At 31.5% G+C, this 22,799-nt stretch overlaps 1 protein-coding gene across 1 annotated transcript; it reads right to left on the reverse strand.

The window, feature by feature from the left end:
- Positions 1–440: 440 nt before the first annotated feature.
- LOC126661622 (uncharacterized serine-rich protein C215.13-like) lies at positions 441–1,931 on the reverse strand. Its single transcript, XM_050355475.1, has 3 exons — positions 1,394–1,931; positions 1,264–1,301; positions 441–593 (listed from the first exon to the last, which is right to left on the reverse strand). The coding sequence occupies exons 1-3, from the start codon at positions 1,929–1,931 to the stop codon at positions 441–443; spliced, it is 729 nt and encodes a 242-aa protein (XP_050211432.1).
- Positions 1,932–22,799: the final 20,868 nt, after the last annotated feature.

Consider the following 22,799-nt stretch of genomic DNA (forward strand, 5'->3'; position numbering starts at 1 on the left):
ATCTTCATAACAGGAACATAAACATTTAGTATAATGCAATGCATGGCTGTAAATGTAAGTGAATCTTGGTGTGGAACACAGAAAGCAAACAAATGGCGGGAGAGCCATCTTCACACCAAGACATTTGGAGTTCAGAAGGTACCTGTATGGAGTCTCTGTAATGCAATGCATGAACAAATGGAATATGTGAAAGTGTATGTGTCACAACAAGCAAATAGTGGTCAAAGGCCGTGGGAGAAAAACATTCTCCGAAATAAATACAAGGAACATCACCCAACAACTTTTAAAGTTACTAAAGTATTACAATTATCAACTACTTAATTAGTTCGATACAGAAATACTTCTAAATATTATCAAAGATTGGTGGAAGAGTTTTGAGCATCATGCACCAAGTGAGATGGAGGAGAATCTGAAAAGAGATGCTGCAACTTCAGCCCATCTCATTCTGATTGGCAAGTAGACTTCACTTTCACAAACTCTGGGCAAACAACCTGTAAATTCATGTCATGATGTTTCTCTTGGATGGCGACATGCAAAGGCTGAAATTTGAAAAAGACATGATCTCTAGAGTCAACACTGCCATTTACTTCATCCTGTAAGTCCAAATTCATTTCATATAATCAGTTATGTGCATAAATTTTCAATTTTAGATTGGCTAAGAAATATAGTGCGGTTGAAATTTTCAATGGTGATATATGTAAACGTGTAAGCCAACTATATTGCCAATTTTTATTTTTACTGTTGCTCAAATGGAAATGATAAGTTTAGGCTTAAAACACAAATATGGCCTGAATATGCTATTTCATTATTAATCCATTTGGAGAATTCCTGAACTTCAAAATGGCTTAATAAATATAGCCGATTTGATAGAAATAGATGATTCAAAAAATCTAACATAATCTCCAAGGACAAATCAAAAACTTCAACCATTTGAGCAAAATTGCACATAACGACTCATTTAAAAGATCTTTGCCAATACACCAAATATTTTATATCCAAACCGCTCATACACATAATATAATAATAGAAACAAGTGAAAAGCCAAATAATACTTTTGGTTACTATATCTTTGTTGAATCGGATTGAAGTTTTGCGGTTAAGATTGAAAATTGGCTTGTTAGCCGCAAAGGTAAGAAAATTTAACTTGTTGTAAATTTGATGTTGCCAATACAAAGGAACCAATTCATTAGTTTGGACCAAATATCAATATTTTTAAAGATTCTGAGATTGATTTCAGCATAGTTTATAATTTCAATTTTATACAACAAATGCAATGGCAAAAACATGGATTTCTAGCATACCTATTCACAACAAAACATTCATGGGTAAGGTTTTTGAAAATTAAACTCTTAATATACCAATTCAAAAATCTAGATAAGAAAAGGAAACCTACCTGCACAATTGGACACAAGGTGTTTGGAAAGTTTGTTTGTTGATTGCATAGGAGGTCCAATAGCTGCTGCAAATGTCGAGCTGCTGCTGAACAGCTGGCTGGAGTCACACGCTGCAGCTGCTGAGGGAGAAGCGGCTTGACTTGCGGGAGACGTCGAGCAGAAGTCGTCCGTTGCTGCTGCTGCTAAGGACTCTCCCGCTGCCGCTGCTGGGACTACCGAACTGCCGAGTTGTTGGTGGAGCATGGCTGGACCCGTTGTCGTCTTGGGCAGAGAGGAGCGGCTGGATGAGGCTGCTGAACCAGTAGGCGAGGAACCAGCTGGAGTGGCCGGTGCAGAAGCTGCTGCAGCAGCTAGAACGGTGGGCGAGGAAGCCGCTGGGTACAGGCTGAGACGAATGGCTGGCGAAGCTGCCAGATCCACTGATTGGAGATGAGCAGCCGCTGAAGGCTTGGAGTGGCTGCTAAGCGAAGGCCAGCCGACCCGCTGGTCAGGCGTTACTGACAACGAAGGAGAGGCTTGAGTACCTGAGCTCGCCATTGGGTCTGTGGTCGCCGGACACGCTGCGATGGAGCTGCTAGGAGCCGTTGGTGGTGAGGTGGCCAGCCTTTGCTCTTTTTCTTCAACTAATTTATTGTTGATTGTTAATGAACAGGGACATAGATCAATTTTAATTTTTATGGTATAAGGGTTTTAATGTTTCTAGAACCTCTATATCTTTTACCCTTTTGTGTATTTTTAAATTTTTTGAATTTTTGAGAGTCTCAACTCTCCAAAAGTGTTCATTACATTCAGAAAATACAAATTTAGGCCTAACCATGGTGAAAACTAAAAATAATTTTAACTAAAAGAATATATATAAATGCTTTATTTTTAAAAGCCAATTATAGGGGGCATTGTTTACACCAAAATTAAAAATATGGCCCAAAAGCCCATAAAACCCATTTTTCTTCTCAAGGGTTAGAAAAAGTTACGGTGATTAATTGGACAGAGGTTGATTCTAGAGGTATGGCTAGAGGTTGACTCCAGAGGTATGGCTAGAGGTTAATCCTAGCTGGCCAGAGGTTAATTTCAGAGGTTGACTCTAGAGGTTTGGCCATAGGTTAATTTCAGAGGTTGACTCTAGAGGTTAGAGGTTAATTTCAGAGGTTGGCCAAGAAGTTCAAAACAGAAGTAATTCTTCAGAAGATTTAGAAGGCCCAAGTGCATCCTCAGAAGAATAAGCCCATAATTAGAATGGCCATTAAACCGTGTTTAAATGGCCAGAAGCCCAAGTATTTTTGTCAAAAGTTCAATTGGATAGAAACCCTGGAAATCACGTGCTTTTTTTGTAAAGCGACAGTTCATGAGCAGTTTCTTAGAAGTGGGGAAGGATGTGAGAACGTGTGCAGTAGAAGATGAGCGACAGTTTCCAAAAGCGCTAAAGGCTATAAATTAGAGAGGAGTAGGAAGATTTTAGCCCCCGATCAATTCAAAAAACACGCCCAAAGGCTAAACACTCAAATATTATGTATATTCAATTTTCTTCAATCAATAAACACATTTACGGTTGATTCTCTGTATTTTCAATTTCTCCAATCAGTAAACAATTTTACGATTGAATTTCTGTATTTTTCTATTCAAGTTATCTTAGCATTACTTATTGGAGTACTTGTAGTAAGGTTAACCAAACTCCAGTCGTTTGTTTTTAAGAAGTCAAGTTACGCAATTTGGAATCCGCTTTCTCACATGCCCGCAATTTTCACACACTTGTTGTTACAGTTATTCACATAAATCGCAAAACGCCAATAACAAAAACAAATCCACCCCCTTCTTCTAGGGGTGAGCAATAAAATTGTCCAACCGAATTAACCGACCGAACAATAAATTTTTATCGGTTCGGTTTTGTTAAAATGATTAATTCGGCTAATTTGATAAAAAATTTCAGTTATTCGCTTATCGATTCAATTTGAATTCTAAATTATTTAAATTAACCAAACTGACCGAATTAACCAAAATTTTAATTTTTTTATTTTTTAAAACTTTTCCTCATAATTTGTCGGTTTTAAACAAACCGACCGAATTAACCGATCTATTCGGTCGGTTCGATGGTATAGAGACACCGAGATATCCAGATTCTGGCGAAACTATCTCTTTTGTCCCTCTTGGGGTTTTTCTTCAAGATTCGGGCGAACCTATCTCTTTTTCCTCTTCGGATTTTTATTCAAGGTTCGGGCGAACTTATCTTTTTTCCCTCTTCGAGTTTTTATTCAAGATTCGGGCGAACCTATCTCTTTTTTCGCTCTCTGGATTTTTCTTCAAGGTTCGACGAACCTATCTCTTTTTTCCTTCTTGGGATTTTCTTCAAGGTTGTCACGACCCAATTTTTAAATCGCGACCGGCGCTAGAGAATGGAGTGGTTGCTCCGAAAACCGTATCAAGCCTAAAACAATAAAACTTATTCTAACAAAGCATGCATACTCAGGACAACAAAATAAGCCGAAGCATATACAAAATATGCATATATACATACGTACTAGTGAGCTTCTGGCTTCAGTATCTACATAGTAATGACCTTAAAAATATTAAGTTATCGGACTGTGCCACGAGTTTTGAAATTTTGTGAATTAGATCAAGTAGGTCGGAATTGGACACTGATATAATAAATTTTAATGATATATCAGAGAATAATAATGATTTCTAAGTAGAAATTATTATTATTAAGTATAAGTAAGGACTTATCGGAAAAATATTTTCCGAATTCGTTTCGATAATTAAGTACGTCGAAAGGTTAAATAAATTAAAATGGATTATAACTTATTATTTGAGTAAAGAAGGCTAAAGTGAGGGGCCTTATTAGTTCTTTTACCAATCTTAACGATTTAAGATTGCATCAAACCAAAAATAGAGAGAAAAAGATAGAATTTCTTCATCATCTTCTCCTCTCTTATGCGCACACTCCATCATCACCATAGCTAGGGAATTCTTTCATCAAACTCATTCTTTTTGGAGGCAAATTAACCACAAGACAAAGGTTATCATCTATTACCTCTTAATTTTGGAATTCATTGGTTAATTGTTGAGTTATTAGGATTGAAAGATGTTAGGGTTTGAATTGTATTTAATGATTTTGGTTATGTTTTGAATGATTGATGTTTGTAGTGAGTCTATAAGTTGTCTTGTAGTGTTTGGAGTTGTGGTTGAGCTTGTAGCTCCAGCGAGGAGGTTTGGTCATGGATGAAAGCTTTGATTAAGCTTGATAGATATGGCTTAGGGATGAGTTTAATGATGTTAGAGCTGTTTATGTATGTTTTATGATGAGTTTTTGATTAAGTGAATGTTTAGAAGTGTTGCTAGAATTGTTGTGTGCAGAACAGGGGTATTGCGAGGGCAATATCTCGAGTATGAAGCTCCGAATTAAGTTTCGTTTGTTGGTACAGAAACTTAAGGGTGTTGGCTAAAACTGGCTAGTTTTGCGTTTCTTCTGATTCAGCCTCTAAGTGGCTCGAATAAATCAAAATATTTTGTTGCGCATAGAAATTTTATAATGTGGACAGCTTAAGTTTGAAATGTTTTAACAATAGTTTTAAGGTTTTTAAATGATGGTTTTGAGTTTTGAAAAGTGTATCGATAATATATTTTGAAAGCCAAAGGGAGTTTGGTTATTTTATGTTTGGAAAATGTTTTGAATAAGTTTGAATACGTTTGTGAAATGATTTTGCGACAAAAGTTTAAAACGTTAAGCTTAAGTTTGAAATGTGTTAAGCTAGTGTTTTAAATGTTTTCAAATAATGGTTTTTGACATATAAAATATATTGAAAATACTTTTTAGAAAGCTAAAAGCATCTCCAATGCAATGCTAAAATGAAGTGCCAATGCCATAATTTAGCATTTAATCTTAAAATGCATCTCCAATGCAATGCTAAAATGAAGTGCCAATGCCATAATTTAGCATTTAATCTTAAAATGCATCTCCAATGCAGTGCTATAGTTTCTGCTAAATTTAGCATATGCTATATCACGTGCTAAATTTAGCACAGACTATAGCATATGCTAAAATACAACAACCAATAGCAATTCACTATTAATTACAATTTTACCACGGTCATTTTTTGCATTTATTATTTTAACCTACTTTTTTTATTTTTTTTACTTTTTTCATTTTAAATTTTGCGCTTCTATTTAATTTTACAACATCGATTTGATATTTTAATAGTAGACCATACATCAATATAATAAAAAAATTAAATAATTTATTTTTATATAATTCATCGATTCTTTTAAGAACAAAGGGTCAACGCGCCCCTAAACTTGTGACACGGGGTCATCTAGCCCAATTTATACTTTTTTGAGCAACTAACCCCAAAACTCTTCATTTTTGGGTCAAATAACCCTATAATTTATATTTTTATTAAAAAAGACAGATTTAGGATAATTATATCGCAACAATTAGGGAAGTACCTAATTACATTTTTGCATCTCTCACCTCCAATTTGTATTTTACGCGTTTTGAAAATACAATTATGGGGTTACTTGACCCGAAAATGAAGAGTTTTGGGGTTAGTTGCTTTAAAAAAATACAAATTGGGTTAGATGACCCCGTGACACAAGTTTAGGGGGCACGTTGACCCTTTGTTCATTCTTTTAATTATATCTTTTGAAAAGCTCATTATTATATTAAAAAAATATTACATAAATTTTAGTTTAAAATATTTAATTAAAAAAATTACTCCCTTCGTCCCACTTTACAAGTCCCATTTGACTTTACACACAGATTAAGAAAATATTAATTATTCTTGTCTTTTCATGTTTTTTCATGTTTTGCCCCTATTAATGATAGTGGAATTTTCCATAAAACTCTTTTAAGATAACTAAAATAAGGGTAAAATAGGGTATTCAATGGAAAAGTATTCTAAAAATAGTAATGGGACTTTTTAAATGGGACATCCCAAAATAGAATATGGGACTTTTTAAACGGGACAGAGGGAGTATTAAATAATTAGCAATTAATAAAATTAAGAGATAGTTATCTTAATAAATAATTATAACATTTCTTTTTAACTTTGTGCATTGGAGTAAAATTTGAAATCTTATGCTATTTATAGTATTTTACCATTTTTTCATGCTAAATTTAGCATAAAAAGTAGCATTCCATTGGAGATGCTCTAATATAAGATTGTCTAGTTGATAGTTAAAGTGACGTTTGAACAATACGATAAATAAAGTAATACGTAAACGTTTTATAAACTATAAAAGATGTTTTCAAACTACGACTAAGTCGTATTGCTTAGTTATTTGGCTAAGTTGTGGTTAAGCAATATGCCGAGATAAATGCTCATATTTTCTTAGGTCATTAGTGACCTTTGTCGATAAAGCTAAGTTTATCGAGTTAGCTTGATATCCGTGTTAGAAACGACTAGTATAGCAAGTCGTATTTGTGTTTTGTCTGAATTCTATGGTATCTATCGAGTTAAGTATTAACTCGATATCTATGTGGTAGGTTTGGCAGACTAACCTGTTAACGGACAAGGAACTCGGGGAGCTTACGCATTTATCGAGGTTTTTTGGGATATCACTGCGAGTTTTGTTATGTGGTTTATTTACCTATAAAGTATTTTAAAAATTCATTGCTTTTATGCAAATGCTTTATACAATGGCATAACATCATTTTATAAATGATTTACTTTATTTGAAATGCACGCATCATATCCTTAAACCAGTATAGATTCGATGGAACGAGCTTTTCTATTGAGCGGCAATAAGACTGTGTGATCACCAGTTGAGTCTAGTAGTCAGACCCTAGTACAGTAAGTTGAAAGGTTATGCGAAATGAGATATGTGAACGCAATGAAATCATTATGAATGTGGAGTGATGGGTGTGAATGGGTGTGATGGAGTGAATGTGAATGTGAAAGGACATGATCCTCTAATCCAAATATGGGTCATAGTAGCTCGGTTGATTTATCTCGGGCATAATTGTTATGCTCGGTTAAATTACATTAAGAAATTCTGTTAGGCCTGGTTGAGTTATTCCCAGACCATGGAGTGTATTGTTGGATATAAGTAGTAATATGAATACAGTCGTTGAGATGAAATCTCAGAGATCGTACTACATGATAGTGAATCTACCATATGGAATAAGTACTCGATTCATTCGAGAGTTTTGAATTGTGTAACCCTTAAACCAAGTTAAAGTATAAGTTTTAAGGTTTCAATCAGATATTCGTACATGGATGCATACGCTTAAATGACTTATGCATTGATTTGAATGTTTTAATAAATACTTGTATGCAAACTAACGAACTCACTCAGTTTCGACTGACCTCCCAACAGTGATTGGTGCAAGTGTTTAGTTTTGGCAAGCTAGACTTCTATACTTGTTTCAGGAGTCTGAAAGACATACATGATCAGTAGTGCTGCAGTAGGGTCAGGTCCTAGTTTGTATATGTTTGTCAAACAGTGTTTATATGTTCTGTAAGCGCTTTGATGCGTAAAAATATTTTGACTTCCGCTTTACACTGTTTGTTATGTGATGGAACGGACTGTGTTAGGATATGAGATATCGCACGGTAAGACCCAGATTCCTATAAATGTATTGACTTCAGCTTTACTATGTTTGCTTTGCGATGGAACGGGTTGTACTAGGATGTAAGACATCGCACGGTAAGACTCGGGTTCCTATATGATGTTTTCTTTCAAGTTTTGAACTGACGTGTATACGTCAAATTGTGTATGGTTTTCAATGAAACCATTTTTCTATATGTACTTTTAAAAGAATGTTTGCGAAAAATTTATGCATAGTTTTTTTGTATTTTAAAGGCTCGCTAGGGTGTCGGGACTACCATTCTCATTCCCTAACGCCGGTCACGGCCTGAGATTTTGGGTCGTGACATACATACTAGCTCCACTACGTTCACATACAAAAGCTGGTGTAACATAACCAGACAAACATGGGCAACTGTAGCACCATGACAAAAATACTAAGTCCCGTAGCCTACAAAATATATATACAAGACAGTAGGGATAAATAAACACATATCAACACCATGCTGTGACGGCTATGACTGTCTATCAACTACTGCAGCTCCTAACTGAAGTCACGCATTGTACATACCAAAAACAAGACTCCTGAAACCGATCAAGAAGCCTTGCCTGTCAGACTCTAGGTACCTGATATATTGAGTGAGTCCATAATTACTTAAGGTACTATATAAAATAACATAGCATATTAATGCAAAACGATTATAAACACATTCAAGTATTAGATCCGATCGAAACCCTAATCTTACGATCATACAAGAACATACCATATTCTATTCACAACCTATCGTAACAAGTCGATCAATCCAAATGGTATGGTCCCGAGATATTTCTACTGAGTTAACCTATACCAGGTGACATAGTCCCGGGATAGTTCTACCGAGTTAACTCACGTCACTGCTTAAAGCCCAAGGTGTGAGTCCCGAGATAATTCTACCGAGTTCAACTCACTAGACACAGGTCCCGAGATATTTCTACAGGTCCCGAGATATTTCAACCGAGTTCAACCTCGTGCATATTATCTAGAGTTAGGTAGAATTAACATCTAAGACTTACCAACACCAATGATCACACAGTCCTATTGAAGCCCAATAGGTATCCCGTTCACTCGGATCACTACACTGGTTTTCATTATTTTAGGCAAATCACAAACAATCATTTTGATAAAACAATATAGTATGCAATGTGTTTCATATAGTATATCGTATAATAAACATCTTTATATATGTAAACTCACTGTAACCGCTATACAATGATAATAAGATAACTCTTCGATCGATTAATCCCTCATCAAATATGCAAACATGTTGGTCGGGTAAGTCCTCAGATCATCTATTGCAATACAAAGTTAAAATGCGTTTAATACCATAAACGCTAACTCTAACAATACATCGTAGGTCTAAGACTAGATTGACACCACAATTTTATACAACCTCGGCATATGAAACCCTAGTTCATATGTTCGTTGTTTAGCTTAACAACTTGAACTTGTAACGTCTTATAACTCAACTAAGCATCCTTTAAACATATTCAGTTACAACTTAATCAATCGATATAACACTCGTTTATCACCTTGGTAGTCTTTTTATCTATTCGGAAGGTTCTCGGTTCACTTTTGAAGTCCTATTATGTCCAAATGGATAGTTCGGGTCAAAACTAGGTCAAATTACATCGTTCGACATTTTTGATCGCTGTGCGGTCGTATAGAAGGCACTGTGCGCCCACACAGTTCTACTGCGTTCACGCACAACTCCGGAACGTCCGTTTCGAGCTATTCCGACGTGCTCCGAGGTCCCAAAACGCATGAAAATCAACCAAAACTCAAAATCCATGTCCAAACAATCATCAAACAACACAAATACCCAAATTGACTAGGTTACGAGACTTACAATTCAATCGAACACAACACAATCCAAATCGGCCCTTAAAATCCTAATTCTAGAAAATATACACTGAACTTTACCTTGATTTGAAGCCCTTAGATGATAGCGATCAGTTTCCTCAATCCAACACAACGAGAATGGTCCAAAACCGACACCAAATGAAAAAACCCTAGCTAAAAGAAGATTGCATGCAACTTGGAGAAGAAGATAATTTTCATATTTCTGGATTGTTCAAAAAATCTAATTTAAATTCATAAACTTATGTTTACATACTTTGGTTAATTTTCTTCTTAGATCCCTTCTCTTTTGTTTTCAAACAATTAACCCTTAAGTCCTTTCTTTTTTTCCTTTTAGTCCAACGCTCACTTAACCGTTTTAACTCGATTACTTACATATTATTTATAACAAAATAAATAATACTACTCGGATACTTTATTAATTATTCTGATAACTTCTTTTAATTTATTCACGGTCATAACGCTTAAATTTCCAATCCGAGACATAAAGTTCACTTTACTTATTTTCCCATCCATTCCTTTTTAATATTATTATCTCTTTTTTTAACGAATACTGATATCCAAATTTTTTTATTCAAATCCATAAACACAGACGTCCTACTCCGATAATATCTTTTTTTTAATATCCATAATTTTATATTTTCGCAACTCTGGTTCCTCTTTCAAAGGACACGTTGCATTATATGGCACTTAGACTTACGGGGTATTATAAAGGTTCAGACGAACCTATCTCTTCTTTCCCTCCTGGGGTTACTATAAGGGGTGAATCGCCTGTTCTCCTCGCGTCCATGACTTTTCTCTTCATGTTTTAATTTTTGTTTTTCTCTCGATTTTTCTTTGATTCTTTCGCTTTGAATTCTTTTCCTCTTATGGCTCTCCTTCTTTCGTCTAGCTCAAATTACTTTTGGAAAATTCTCATTAGATTTGAGAAAGACTTCAGCTTGTTGATTAACAATTTATCAGTTAGTTTCATGAATCTTGTTCCTTTTTAAAGTGCCTCATTCTCTATGTCAATGTTGGTATTGTCGATTTTTGTTGCTTGTTTGTTGAATCTTGTTCCTTCTTAAAGTGCCTCAGAAGGTCTTTGATCTCCTCTTGTATAAATGCTCTCAATATACTCCTCGTATTTTTAGCGGGTATGTTAATCAAGAACTTACTTAATAATTTATTAGAGAGTAAAATATGATTTAATAGATCTTGGTTATAACCCGTTGAACCACGTTGGGCAATGATCGTGAGCGTTATAGGGAAGACTCACACGATAACATCTGCTATGTTGAGTATTTCCATTGTTGCATTTAAATTTGAAAGTTTAGACCTTAGGGTCCCTTTCTCCACTAAATTTTGACAAAATCAGTAACTTCATGTTTTATTGGGAGTTTTTTCCATTATTTCAGCTGACATGGGCGAGTCCTTCAACTTCAGGTTGTTTGAATCGAGCTCCTAGACCTTTATTCTTTTCATTGCCTTAACAATTTTTTATCTTGGTCTTCTTCAGCCACATACGTGATTTTATTTCTTGGCAGATAACTCTCTTTCGTCTTCCTTCTAGTTCCTTGCCTTCTTTATTTTTTTCTCCGTTCGCTTTCTCCTTATTGGAGTCTCCCGTTCATCACAATTGGGATTTTCTCCTTCATTCCTCGTATTGTTTTGCTTTCCATTATTTCGCATATTATTCTCTTAATTTTCTGGATAACTATTCGTTGGTTTCTTGCCTGAACTTCTCCTTCTCTTCTTTCAACCTTTAGGTTTCTTTATATCTTTGCAACCGATTTTTGCTGTCCTTGTTTTTGTTCGTTTGCTCCTTACAAGAGTTTTTTTTGCCACCATCTGTCGCATTATTTTCTTTTTTTTTTGATTTTTTTTCTTTTAGACTTGAGTCATGCGTTCCCTTCAATTATTTATACCTTTTCCAATCATATAATATTTTAAATTATGCATGAAGTCATGTAAAAGTGTGAACAGAATTTAAACTAAGATAGTAGTTTATTTTTTCTTTGATTTTATAATCAAAATCAATATTTGATAATATAATATATGGATTAATGAAAAACTTATCGTGATTCATATCATGTTGATATTCTTAGGATTAGTCCTATCAGATGCCATTTTACATTAGAATTTGTTTGAGTTCAGAAAAACTCTTTCGAATTTGAAGTTTTAAAACTTTTTTCCATATACGGCGCCAATTGATGGATCCGGTCATTTCGATGGTAGTTAAACCTGCAAAAGGAGGTAGATGTCTAATCGGACGATGGTTGTCCGATTAGCTCCACGGTGTTTAAGTCAGTTTAGACGTAAGGGAGAATTATTATGAATTGTACTTGTATATTTAGGCATAATTTAAACTCCTTTATACCCTCTCAAAAAAAAACTCCTTTATATAGTAGTAGTTAGTGAATGCCTTGTAGATTCTAAATAGAAAAAGAAATCCTACTTAGCATATGAATCCAAACAAGAAAAGGATTTCTGTTTGGCATGTATGTTTATTTAGGAATGAGTCTCCTAAATAGGATTATATTTCTTGATTAGAAATGTGATTTTTAATAGGAATGTGTTTTTTTATTTTTTTTTAGAAGATGAGTCTTCTACAATCTCCTTTATTGTCGGTATTGAATTATATTAAGATTTTTTAGCGATTTTTGGGGTCCGCCTCGGTGGGCGAATCCTATAGGATTCAGTTATAATATTTCGGTCTCCCTCTTTAATCAACCACTAACACTTTTATGATCATAAAAATTCTCTACAGGTTTTTTCCACTTTAACTATTAAAAAGTTTTTCTAATTATAATCAATTACTTAAAAGTCTTTCCTAATCCTAATCAAATATATAACATAATAATTTTTAAATAAAATACAGATTTTACTTTATTATATTTATTATTATAAATAATATATTAACAATTCACATTACCAATCACTATATTAATTAACCATATATATCACATCTAAAATAAAAGAAAAAATTATAGAATAATTATAAAAGCGGTGTTTGTTTTCTCAAATGACCACTAACTAAAATCTTTACATTTTATGTCATTTTATGCTTTACACTTAATGACCGAGCTGGTTAACTTATTTCATTAAATACACTTCTCTTCTTAAACAGATACATGTATCTTCCTTTCTATTTTTCTCAATTATTATTTTGTTTCATTTTTTCTTTTCTCTTACTCGTCACTTGTCCTCCTGTTTTCTCATCTGCCGGTGGTGTTATCCTTCGATCTATTTTTCTCTTGTCTATTTCTTTCTAAAATCCTTAATTTTTTAACTATGAAATTTGATGAGAAAGTTCAGTGCTAATTTTGCAATTCTTTTATGGTTTAAAATCCTCGATTTTAAAATTCAAATTCATGTTACGCGTCTGGTGCAAGGCAATGAGAAGAAAATTTGAGAATTAAATAGAGACAAGTTGAAGAGCAAAGTCGCGTTAATTTAAGAGACTGTTTATATTTTGCAAGATGAAGATGATGAGGATGGTTTTTTTTTTTGAAAATGATGATGATAATAGCACTCTCACTAATGAGTAATGGAAATTCGGTAATTTTGTATATTTATTTGATTCAATTTTTTGGGGGTTATAATTTATTATCTATTTGGATGATGAGTTTCATTCTCAAAGTGTATTCTCTTAGGTTTAGTATTAGAGATGGACTAATATGATCGATCCTTTGCAAAATGGTAACTAGAACCAAACTTTCTACTCAATTACTAAAGATTTCTCAAAAGATTATAATTGGACACGAAACTTGAGTTGTTACTCCTTTGTAAACGTCACCATTTTCTTTGGTGGTGATTTGCTAAATCAACATTTTAATTTTTGGGCTTCCACAGGTGAAGATGAGACATAGTGGTTCCGTTAAAGATATATTATGTATCTATATTTACGCTTGTTGATAGTAATTCTTGAAATGGAAGGTGAAAGGACATGTACTAGTAAAGGACATATGTCTCTGCTACAATGCATTTTGAATCTTGTAAGCGGAGGTTTTGGGTTTTTGAGAATTTGGGTTGAATTACTACGGAGAAGACTGTAAAAATGATAATGAGCTTGAGTTGAGATGGTTTTGAGATGAGTTAGTTTTGAGATGAATTTGTGTTGGTTTTGAGATGTATCTGAATTATTTTTGAGATTTGATTTCTTATGTAAATTTAATGAAGGCGTTATGTAATTATTTGTTCAGTTTATATGTATATACATATTGGATATATAAATGATACATCGTATATACAACACTGATACATTCTATAAGTTTAGAGTACTTTCTTTATTTCGAAGAATGTAGCTGAGCTAGTTATGAGACGTATCTCCGCTGTTTATGAGATATATCTGAATTTTTTTTAAAATGTACATGATTTGTTTATGAGATGTATCTGAATTATTTCTGAGATTTAATTTGTTATGTAAATTAGAAAAATGTAAATATTTATATTTTTTATATCAACTCGCATGTGTAAAATTAACTTCAACTGATGATAAATTTAATGAAGGCATTATATAGTTATTTGTTCAGTTTATTATGTATATACATATTGGATACATCAATGATATAATCGTATATATAGCACTGATACATTGTAGATAAATCGCCAAGATACATCATAAATACATATTTTTATCTTTTTTAATTATATTAACGAAATAAATTTTGTAGATATACCATAGATTATAATTTTTAAAATCATATTCACTTATTAACAACATATTACTTGATTTGTCTTAAATTTTTAGCTATCTCGAATTAGAACTTAAGTTGGTTCAGTTTTTATATATATATTATTATGTATACATATTAGATACATAAACGATACATTATATATACAACATCAACTAATTATGTATACAACATTGGTACATCGTTGATACATCATAGATACACCATTTATTATAACTTCTAGAATCAGTCTACAACCCATAATAATTATTTTCAACGAATAAATTTTGAAGAGACAGATACATTGTAGATACATCGCCGATATATTATTTTCAATGAATAAAAATACTTCAAATATCCCTATTTAAAGGACTCATTATGACAAAACCAAATCCTCAACTAATCCAAGTTTTTAGGTTCTTGGAGACCTGAAACAGATTCATCCAATAATAATAATTCATTATAATTGCCTAATCAGTGAAAGTGGTTGATTAATTAACCAAATAAAATCATAAAAACTAAAATTGAGTTGCAAATATATTTTGATACATTCATGATACATAAAAAATACATAAATGATACTTGTTTAATTAATCCGGACACGTTGACCCGCGCTGACGCGTGAGTGGCTTGCTTTTCTGGCATGCGTGTCTGACGCGTTTTAACGCATTTTTACAGCTGTTTGACAGCTGTTTCACACGTTTTCCTCATTTTTTTTCAATTTAAGAGTGTCATGTGTCTATTATTTAGTGTTTGGTTAGAAAATGTAACTTTCTCCTTATTTTGTCATGAATGCAAAAAAATTGGGTTTTAGCTATTTGAGTAATATTTTACCTATTTTTGTTTTTTTCTCAAAATAAAAATAGATAAATTAAGAGTATAGTTTTAAATGAATAGTAAAAAATAGGTTTACGAACATACATATTTAAATTTTGGAAGTTACAATAAATAGATATAAAAAAATCATATGCAATTTATATATTTTATTTTTTGACATCTTTATATGGTCATATATATTAGTTTATTTAATTTTTGAATTTTATATTAAATAATATTAAATATAAATGATGATAAAAAAAAATAGAAAATTATATGCAATAATTTAAAATATAAATCACAATATATATATATATATATATATATACTTAAAAAGATCATGTTTAATAATATCAAATATAAATTATAAATAAAAAATATATAAATATATAAATCATGTGCCGCACACGCACAACGTAAACTAGTCTGTTTAAAAATTGAATTTTGATGTGTTTATTTATTTTTGATTTGATGAAAAATTGATTGGATTTTAAAACCTAATTATAGGGTTCTAGAATGTGTATGGATAATTTAAAACTCTGAAAGAAAAATTATATAACTCCATCAAATAATATGAATTTATTTAGATTAATGATCCAAATTTATCAATAATATACATTTATCGAGTGTATGTAATGATAACTTGAAATATAAAATACAACCTACATATATGCATGTAAATATTGATGTATACTTCCTCATTTTTAATAAACAGTATTCTTAGGAAATAATTTTTAAAACACGTACTGTTTATCTTATTAAACTATATAAGAATATATTTATTAATTTTTTTTGAATCCTCTATTTAAAATTACTTACATTCAATGATTATATCTTTCATGTGATATATTACGAAATTTAAAAAATAATGTTATATTATGTTATCAATTTTTTTAATTTATATGTCATAATCACGATTGATTATTATTTTTTGAAGGCATGATCAGTCAAGATATTTTATTTTTAACTTTTTATTTATTTATATCGAATATTCATAAATCGGTCAATTTTATTCAATTTTAAAATTTTCAGTTTCAAATATTTTTTTTTTAAAGTAAATTTTTTTCATTTGGAAAAGGTTCAATTATAACATTTATATTTGACACATAATTTTAATTTTATATTTTTTTTCAAATTTAAGGATTTATTTAAATTACATGTTAAATATAAAATCTAAAATCTAACTATTTTAGAATGTAAAAATTCAAATTTTAAAAAGTTAATAAAATTAAATTAAAAAATAAAAATAAAAATAAAATAAATTGATAATTTTAAAAATTAGATAATAAATAAAAAAAGTTAAAAATGTGCGATAATTTTTTGATGATTACACGTCTATAAACAAAAAGGTAATTGTGACTCAACTTTGAGTAAATATTGACAGGTAGAGCAGTTTAATTTTTTTAATAATAATGGCGTATTGCCAGCCACATGCAAAAAAATGAAAGAAGCTAATCACTAACGTATGAATAAAGTATTGGAAATATCAAACCAAAAAGATAAAAGAATTCCAATGGGAATTGTACGTTCTTTGGCCTTTTTATTTGAAAATTTCAATGATTAGAATGTCTCACCCTACAAACTTAAAATTCTAATGTAAGTGTTTCAAACTCTAATTAGGATGGCAATTGCAAGGAAATTGAATGTTTCTAAAAAAAAAAAAAATTTGCATGTCAAACTAATCAAATGCCCAAATTGAGCAATAATTGTCATTTAGTGGGTGTAAATTGCTTTTTCATTTTTTCTGTATAATTTTATTGAGAAACCCACAGATATATGGTATTTAAATAGAGTTTATAAAAATACACATCAAGTTAATAAATTATATTTATGAAAAAAAAAATTATATTTTCTATACAACCAATAAATAAGAAATACATAATACTCCAAATAAAAAAAATAAAAAACGTGTTAAAGTGAGTCAAAAATTCATCTGATATGCGTCTGGCACGCGCGTCAGTCATGCGTCAACGCGTGTCAGCATGTCAAAAAAATTTAACATGCATCATTTATGTAAGGCTTAATTACTTAAAAAACCCTCACCTTTAACTTCTTTTTCGTTTATACCCTCATCTAGGAAAATTGTCACATATACTCATGACCTTATCTTTATATTTCACCTCTACCCTCGAGGTATTAAATTTACCTCTTTTCATTTGAAAAAAAGTTTAAAACAGTCCTTCATTTTTAGTAAAAAAAAATTCCACCCACCGCCACCGTCCTCCTTCCATGGAGGAGCAGCTGTTCCTCCTTTTCCGGCGTCCGTTTCAAAAATCGAAATTTTTTTTATTAATAAATAATAGGGATTAATATTAGCGGTTTTTTAAATTGGAGTATAATTGTAGATTGTAATTAAAAAAATATTTTATTTATTTTATTTTATTTAAATTAAAAAAATTAATTAATTTTAGGACTTATTTGAACGTTTTTAAAGATGAAGTATTTGTTTGTAATTTTTTAATTAGAAACAGATATAAAATAACCCTTAAATTTAGTTGTTTTTAATAAATCATCTTTTTTTTTGAAATTAGGGGTAGAGGTGAAACATAAAGACAAGGTCATGAGTATTTGAGACAATTTTCCTAGGTCAGGGTATAAACGAAAACAAAACTAAAGGTGAGGGTTTTTTAAGTAATTAAGTCTTTATGTAACTGCTATATATAGGAAATATATCACTCTTATTCTTGATTTTTTTTTTTTCATATTTCTTAAAATACACACACACACACACACACACACAAACACACAATATTATTTATGTATCTTTGAGATGTATGTATAACATATTTTAAATTAAAATATATATATATCACATGCTTTACAAATACATAAATTATATTATAAAAAATATCTATTATATATTACGCATTAAAAATATATGTACCTATCATATATAGATTATATATATAAATTGGTTTCAATATGTATTCGACATATATATCTAAAAAATATATCTTCCTATTACATGTTTGACGCTTGACTCGTTCTTTGGTTTTTCCATGTTGCATGAGGTTCTGCTTTTTAACTCAATTTATGCTTTATAGTCGTGATGTATTTACAATATATCAGCGATATATTTACAGTGTGTATTGTTGATGTAACATATATATATATACAAAAATTGAACCAATAACAATATATAATTGCTTCATTGAATTTATCAACAGTTGACGTTAATCTTATACACATATGGGTTTGTATAAAAAATGTAAACATTTACAATTTTTTATTTTACATATCATATCTCAAAAATAATTCAAATACATCTAAAAAGAAATCAGACACATTTTAAAAATATTCAGATACATCTCCTAAACAACTAAATATACCTCTAAAACAACACATATACGTCTCATAACCATCTTAGATACATAAATAGTACATAACACATAAGGAATGAAATCTTTGAAACAATTCAAATAGATCTTCAAAATATTTCAAATACATCTTATAAACAATTCATACACATTTTCCGAAAATAAGAAAATACTATTAACTTTTTGCAAAGAAAAAATATTGTCGAAATCCTCAACTACAAAAATAAAAAGAAAAAAGAAAAGTCAGCAACCAATAACAGAACAACAAAAATCACAAAATGTATACAAAATACATAAACAATAAATATTTAAAATATTATTGATACATGATATCAAATTCATCCAAAACCAACACAATTCACTTCACGACTCTTATCATTTGCTAGCTCTAATGAATTACGACCACTACTATCTACGATGTATTGGAGATGTATCGATAACATATCGGCGAATTTCAGTTCAGTCCATGAAGTTTTAAAATTATATTACTGCGTATCATACATGGCATAAGCTGCCAAAACTCACCCAATAACAAGAATTAAGCAGATTACACAACCCTGCAATATTATATTGATAGTTACAATCACAATGTAACTAGAACCAAATCAAACCAAAGAGCAAATTACATGTATAGCTCAACAGTGATGCTTATAAACAGAATTGTTATGTTTATTAAATATTTAAACATAAACACATACAAATACATAAACATATAAACTTACATTGCTGTCATCAATTTTAATAGTTTTACCCTCTAATATGTCACTTGTTATATAATCCACCTCCATTATCATAAGGTAATCAGAAGCAACCTATTTCAATTGAAAAAAAAAGTTAAATCTACATCATAACAAAAACATAAGATAGAAAAATCTATAAAAATAAATAACATATACTTACATAATAAGCTAATTGAATTCCGATTATCCAATTTTAGACCATCCATCAACCTCATTATTGAGACGGTTAGCCGTAAGCTTCCGTGTATCCTTATCATCTCTCATGGCTCCATGCGCCAATCAACCAAATTGATTCTCAAACAAACTCAGAACAAGAGCGATCAAGATCGGCTAGAGCCGCGACCATTAGAATATCAAAGAAGGCTATGGCGGCAATAAAACTCTGATTATAATCTTTTTGCCTAAATCGCCTATGGTTAAAACCCGATTTAAATATTTGGGTATGGACCAATTTGGTATTGTTACAGTATTTGTGCACATGGAGAAAGATAAAATGGTGATCGAGTATAATGTAATTGAATTAGTAACTTCGGTGACGTCTCTGGTACAATTTTAGGGCATATTAGAATAAAATAAAGGTCTATATGATTCGTTTCTTAAATAAGACATTGATGTTTGGTAATAGTGAAGAATAGACAATGTTTGGTAGATCTGTGTAGAAGAAGAAAAATCAAGAGAAATGGGTACAAAATGTAATAATTATGCAGCTCATCTAATCAATGTAAAAGCCATTAGGTAGAGAAGAAAACTTACACGGATGTGGGTATTTAAGAAATGAACTACCGTAGTAGTCATTTTTCCGTAATTTTCTAAATTTTGTTTGATAAATGTCACGACCCGAATTCCACCCTAATCCAAGTCACGACCGGCGCTTGGGAATGAGAATGTTTGTTCTGAAACCTGTAGCTAGTCTAGAACCTCTAGAAATTTTTCGCAACTATTATTAAAAGATTGCATCTCGCGTACGATCCGTTTTCATTAAATATCGTTAAAACTTTTCTCTTTTAATGTAAAACAATTTCTGAAATTATACATATAAGCGAAATCTGGTTTTCAGAAGTACTGGTTGGATAAACGCATTATCTCAACCCTCGCTTCTTTATGAAAATATGGCGTAGCAACCATTGGAAACCAGGGACTTACGTCTCGCTTTCCTTAACACATAGGCAACCCTATTTCGATTCACACGCCACTGTAATATGTTTGGGTTAATTCCATATAAAATCACCACCTTTACACGTTTTTTCATTTTAATGACGTTCTTTAAAAAGTGTCAAATAAAATCACCACCTTTCATTTTTTTTTTGCAAATCTATCACGCATGTGAAAATTCGGTGTATATTTATTGACTCGACTACCAAAATAAACAAGAAAAGTGTAATAGGAGTGTATTTTGTGTGTTAATAGGGCATTAGTCAAATTAAAATATTTATTTCGAAGGAAAAAGACATCAGATTTTACTCATCAATGATAGATTTGCAAAAAAATGAAAGATGGTGATTTTATTTGACACTTTTTAAAGGACGTGATTAAAATGAAAAATCGTGTAAATGTGGTGATTTTATATGGAATTAACCCAATATGTTTAATAAAATAGTACGAAAACCTCTGCGTCTCGCAACGGTGGTATTAAACATATTAAAATACACAGTGGACCGGCTACACATAGCCGACGTATATAAAACATACTGTTTTTTACCCTCCAAAAAACACACGAGGTCGACTCTGTAACTTTATAGAATATGCCACTACGCAACCACTCAAAAGGTATACACACGTGCACTAGATCCTATTAGAGTATCAAACAGAGGACTAGTGGCACGACTGCTGGCATATTACACTTTTACTATTGCAGCATTCTAAGAGTACAAGACATATGTACAATACCATAAGGAGAGCTCCCCTGAAACAGAAATATGGAAGTTCGATTGACCTCAAAGCTCATCACCTGAAAATGGGAAACAACAACGGGGTCAGAAATATAAATATTTATGAGTGAGTAAACATTTTACAGATAAATACTAAAATCGCATAATATATAAAACAATTATATATAAAATATTACCAATACGTCGATCCATATGAAACCTAGTCCACAATTTTCCTAATAGACAAACTCGACTCACGAGCTCATAGAAAACATAATAAAGATTGTGAACTGAATCACTGCCGTCTAATTCTGTATTCTTGGTACCTGGACCGTAATCGGAAACTGCATCGCAGTTTTACTCGCGACCGTAACCGTATTACTGTCGTCTCAGGGTTTACCCGTTAAGTTAGGGCATTCACTTTCCCAATGACTTAACACGACATCCATCCATCTATACTTCGATAGAAGTACATCTAAAATTGGTATCGGTGATCACGTAACCCTATTGCTGCCCAATAGGTAACTCGTTCCAATGGACCTCTATTGCAAAGTTATTCTACTGCGATTATGGTATTAAAACAGTTAAAAAATTGATATTCGAAAGTAAACACGTAAACTCACAGTACTGTTAAGTTACTACTTAGCCTCGTCGTATGTGTGACAGGCTCCCTTGAGTCCTGGTCTGACTCCTTGACAGCTGGTCGGGTCAAATACACAAAACAGACAATACAAACACATTAATACTCACTTCTGGTATAAACATCTAGGTCCGGGAACTTAGGTTTAAACTAGCATATAACATATAGCACTTATAGTCTCGTTCTTTTAAAAATTATTTAAACCGTTTTCACCTTGAGAAAACGTTCAGACTTCGCTCTAGAAGTCATTTTAGGTATAGTAATACCTACATAAATATAGACTTAATTGTCAAAACAATCTACAATCGTATACTACTTATTTAGCAAAACCTATTGCTAAATCTTTTAAACCGGTTAAATGTCGACTTTAACTCTTTTAAAGTCCTTTTTAAATGTTTAACTTTACTTTTAAAATATCATTTTAAAATACCTAACTTTAGATTCAAAAATATTTATTTAAAATATTTTAGGTTCGGTCGGAAAACACGTCGAGTTACTAGGCACAATAATTAATTAACAAATTATATAAATAAGCTAGCTAAACCTAGAGGAACCTAACCCTATTAACTCAATTGTCAAAGGGAGAGCATAATTAGAAGAACTATTAAAAATAATTAATCAAATTATCAAAATTGCTCTAATCTTAGAAAATTTATTGGGGATTATTTTTCAAATACCTGTTTTTGGCAAAGTATTTACACCATTTTGACCCATTTTTTCCTTATTTCCTACGCTACCTAATAAGCTAACTTATTTACCAAAAATACCAACTATATAAAGAAGTCTTATCTCATTTTAGGTTAAACATTTATATAACCACTTTTTTTTCTCTCTCTTCTCTCTCAAAGTTCCCTCTTCTTTTCTTCTCGTTTGATTTTCAGTTTGTCTCCTCCGGTTACTTTTCCGTTCGTTTTTCCGTTCGCGCTTTCGTTCGTCTACTTTCGATAGATTTC

The sequence above is a fragment of the Mercurialis annua genome, linkage group LG8 (genome assembly GCF_937616625.2).
Source record: "Mercurialis annua linkage group LG8, ddMerAnnu1.2, whole genome shotgun sequence".
NCBI lineage: Eukaryota > Viridiplantae > Streptophyta > Magnoliopsida > Malpighiales > Euphorbiaceae > Mercurialis > Mercurialis annua.

What these genes read in the sequence shown, in the direction of transcription:
- LOC126661622 (XM_050355475.1), bottom strand. Translation starts at nt 1,931, where the DNA reads ATGGCGAGCTCAGGTACTCAAGCCTCTCCTTCGTTGTCAGTAACGCCT. An exon ending in CCTTGTGTCCAATTGTGCAG is followed by an intron (nt 1,302 to 1,393) that starts GTAGGTTTCCTT and finishes TGTTGTGAATAG; the next exon opens with GTATGCTAGAAATCCATGTT. An exon ending in TTTTTGCCATTGCATTTGTT is followed by an intron (nt 594 to 1,263) that starts GTATAAAATTGA and finishes TTGGACTTACAG; the next exon opens with GATGAAGTAAATGGCAGTGT.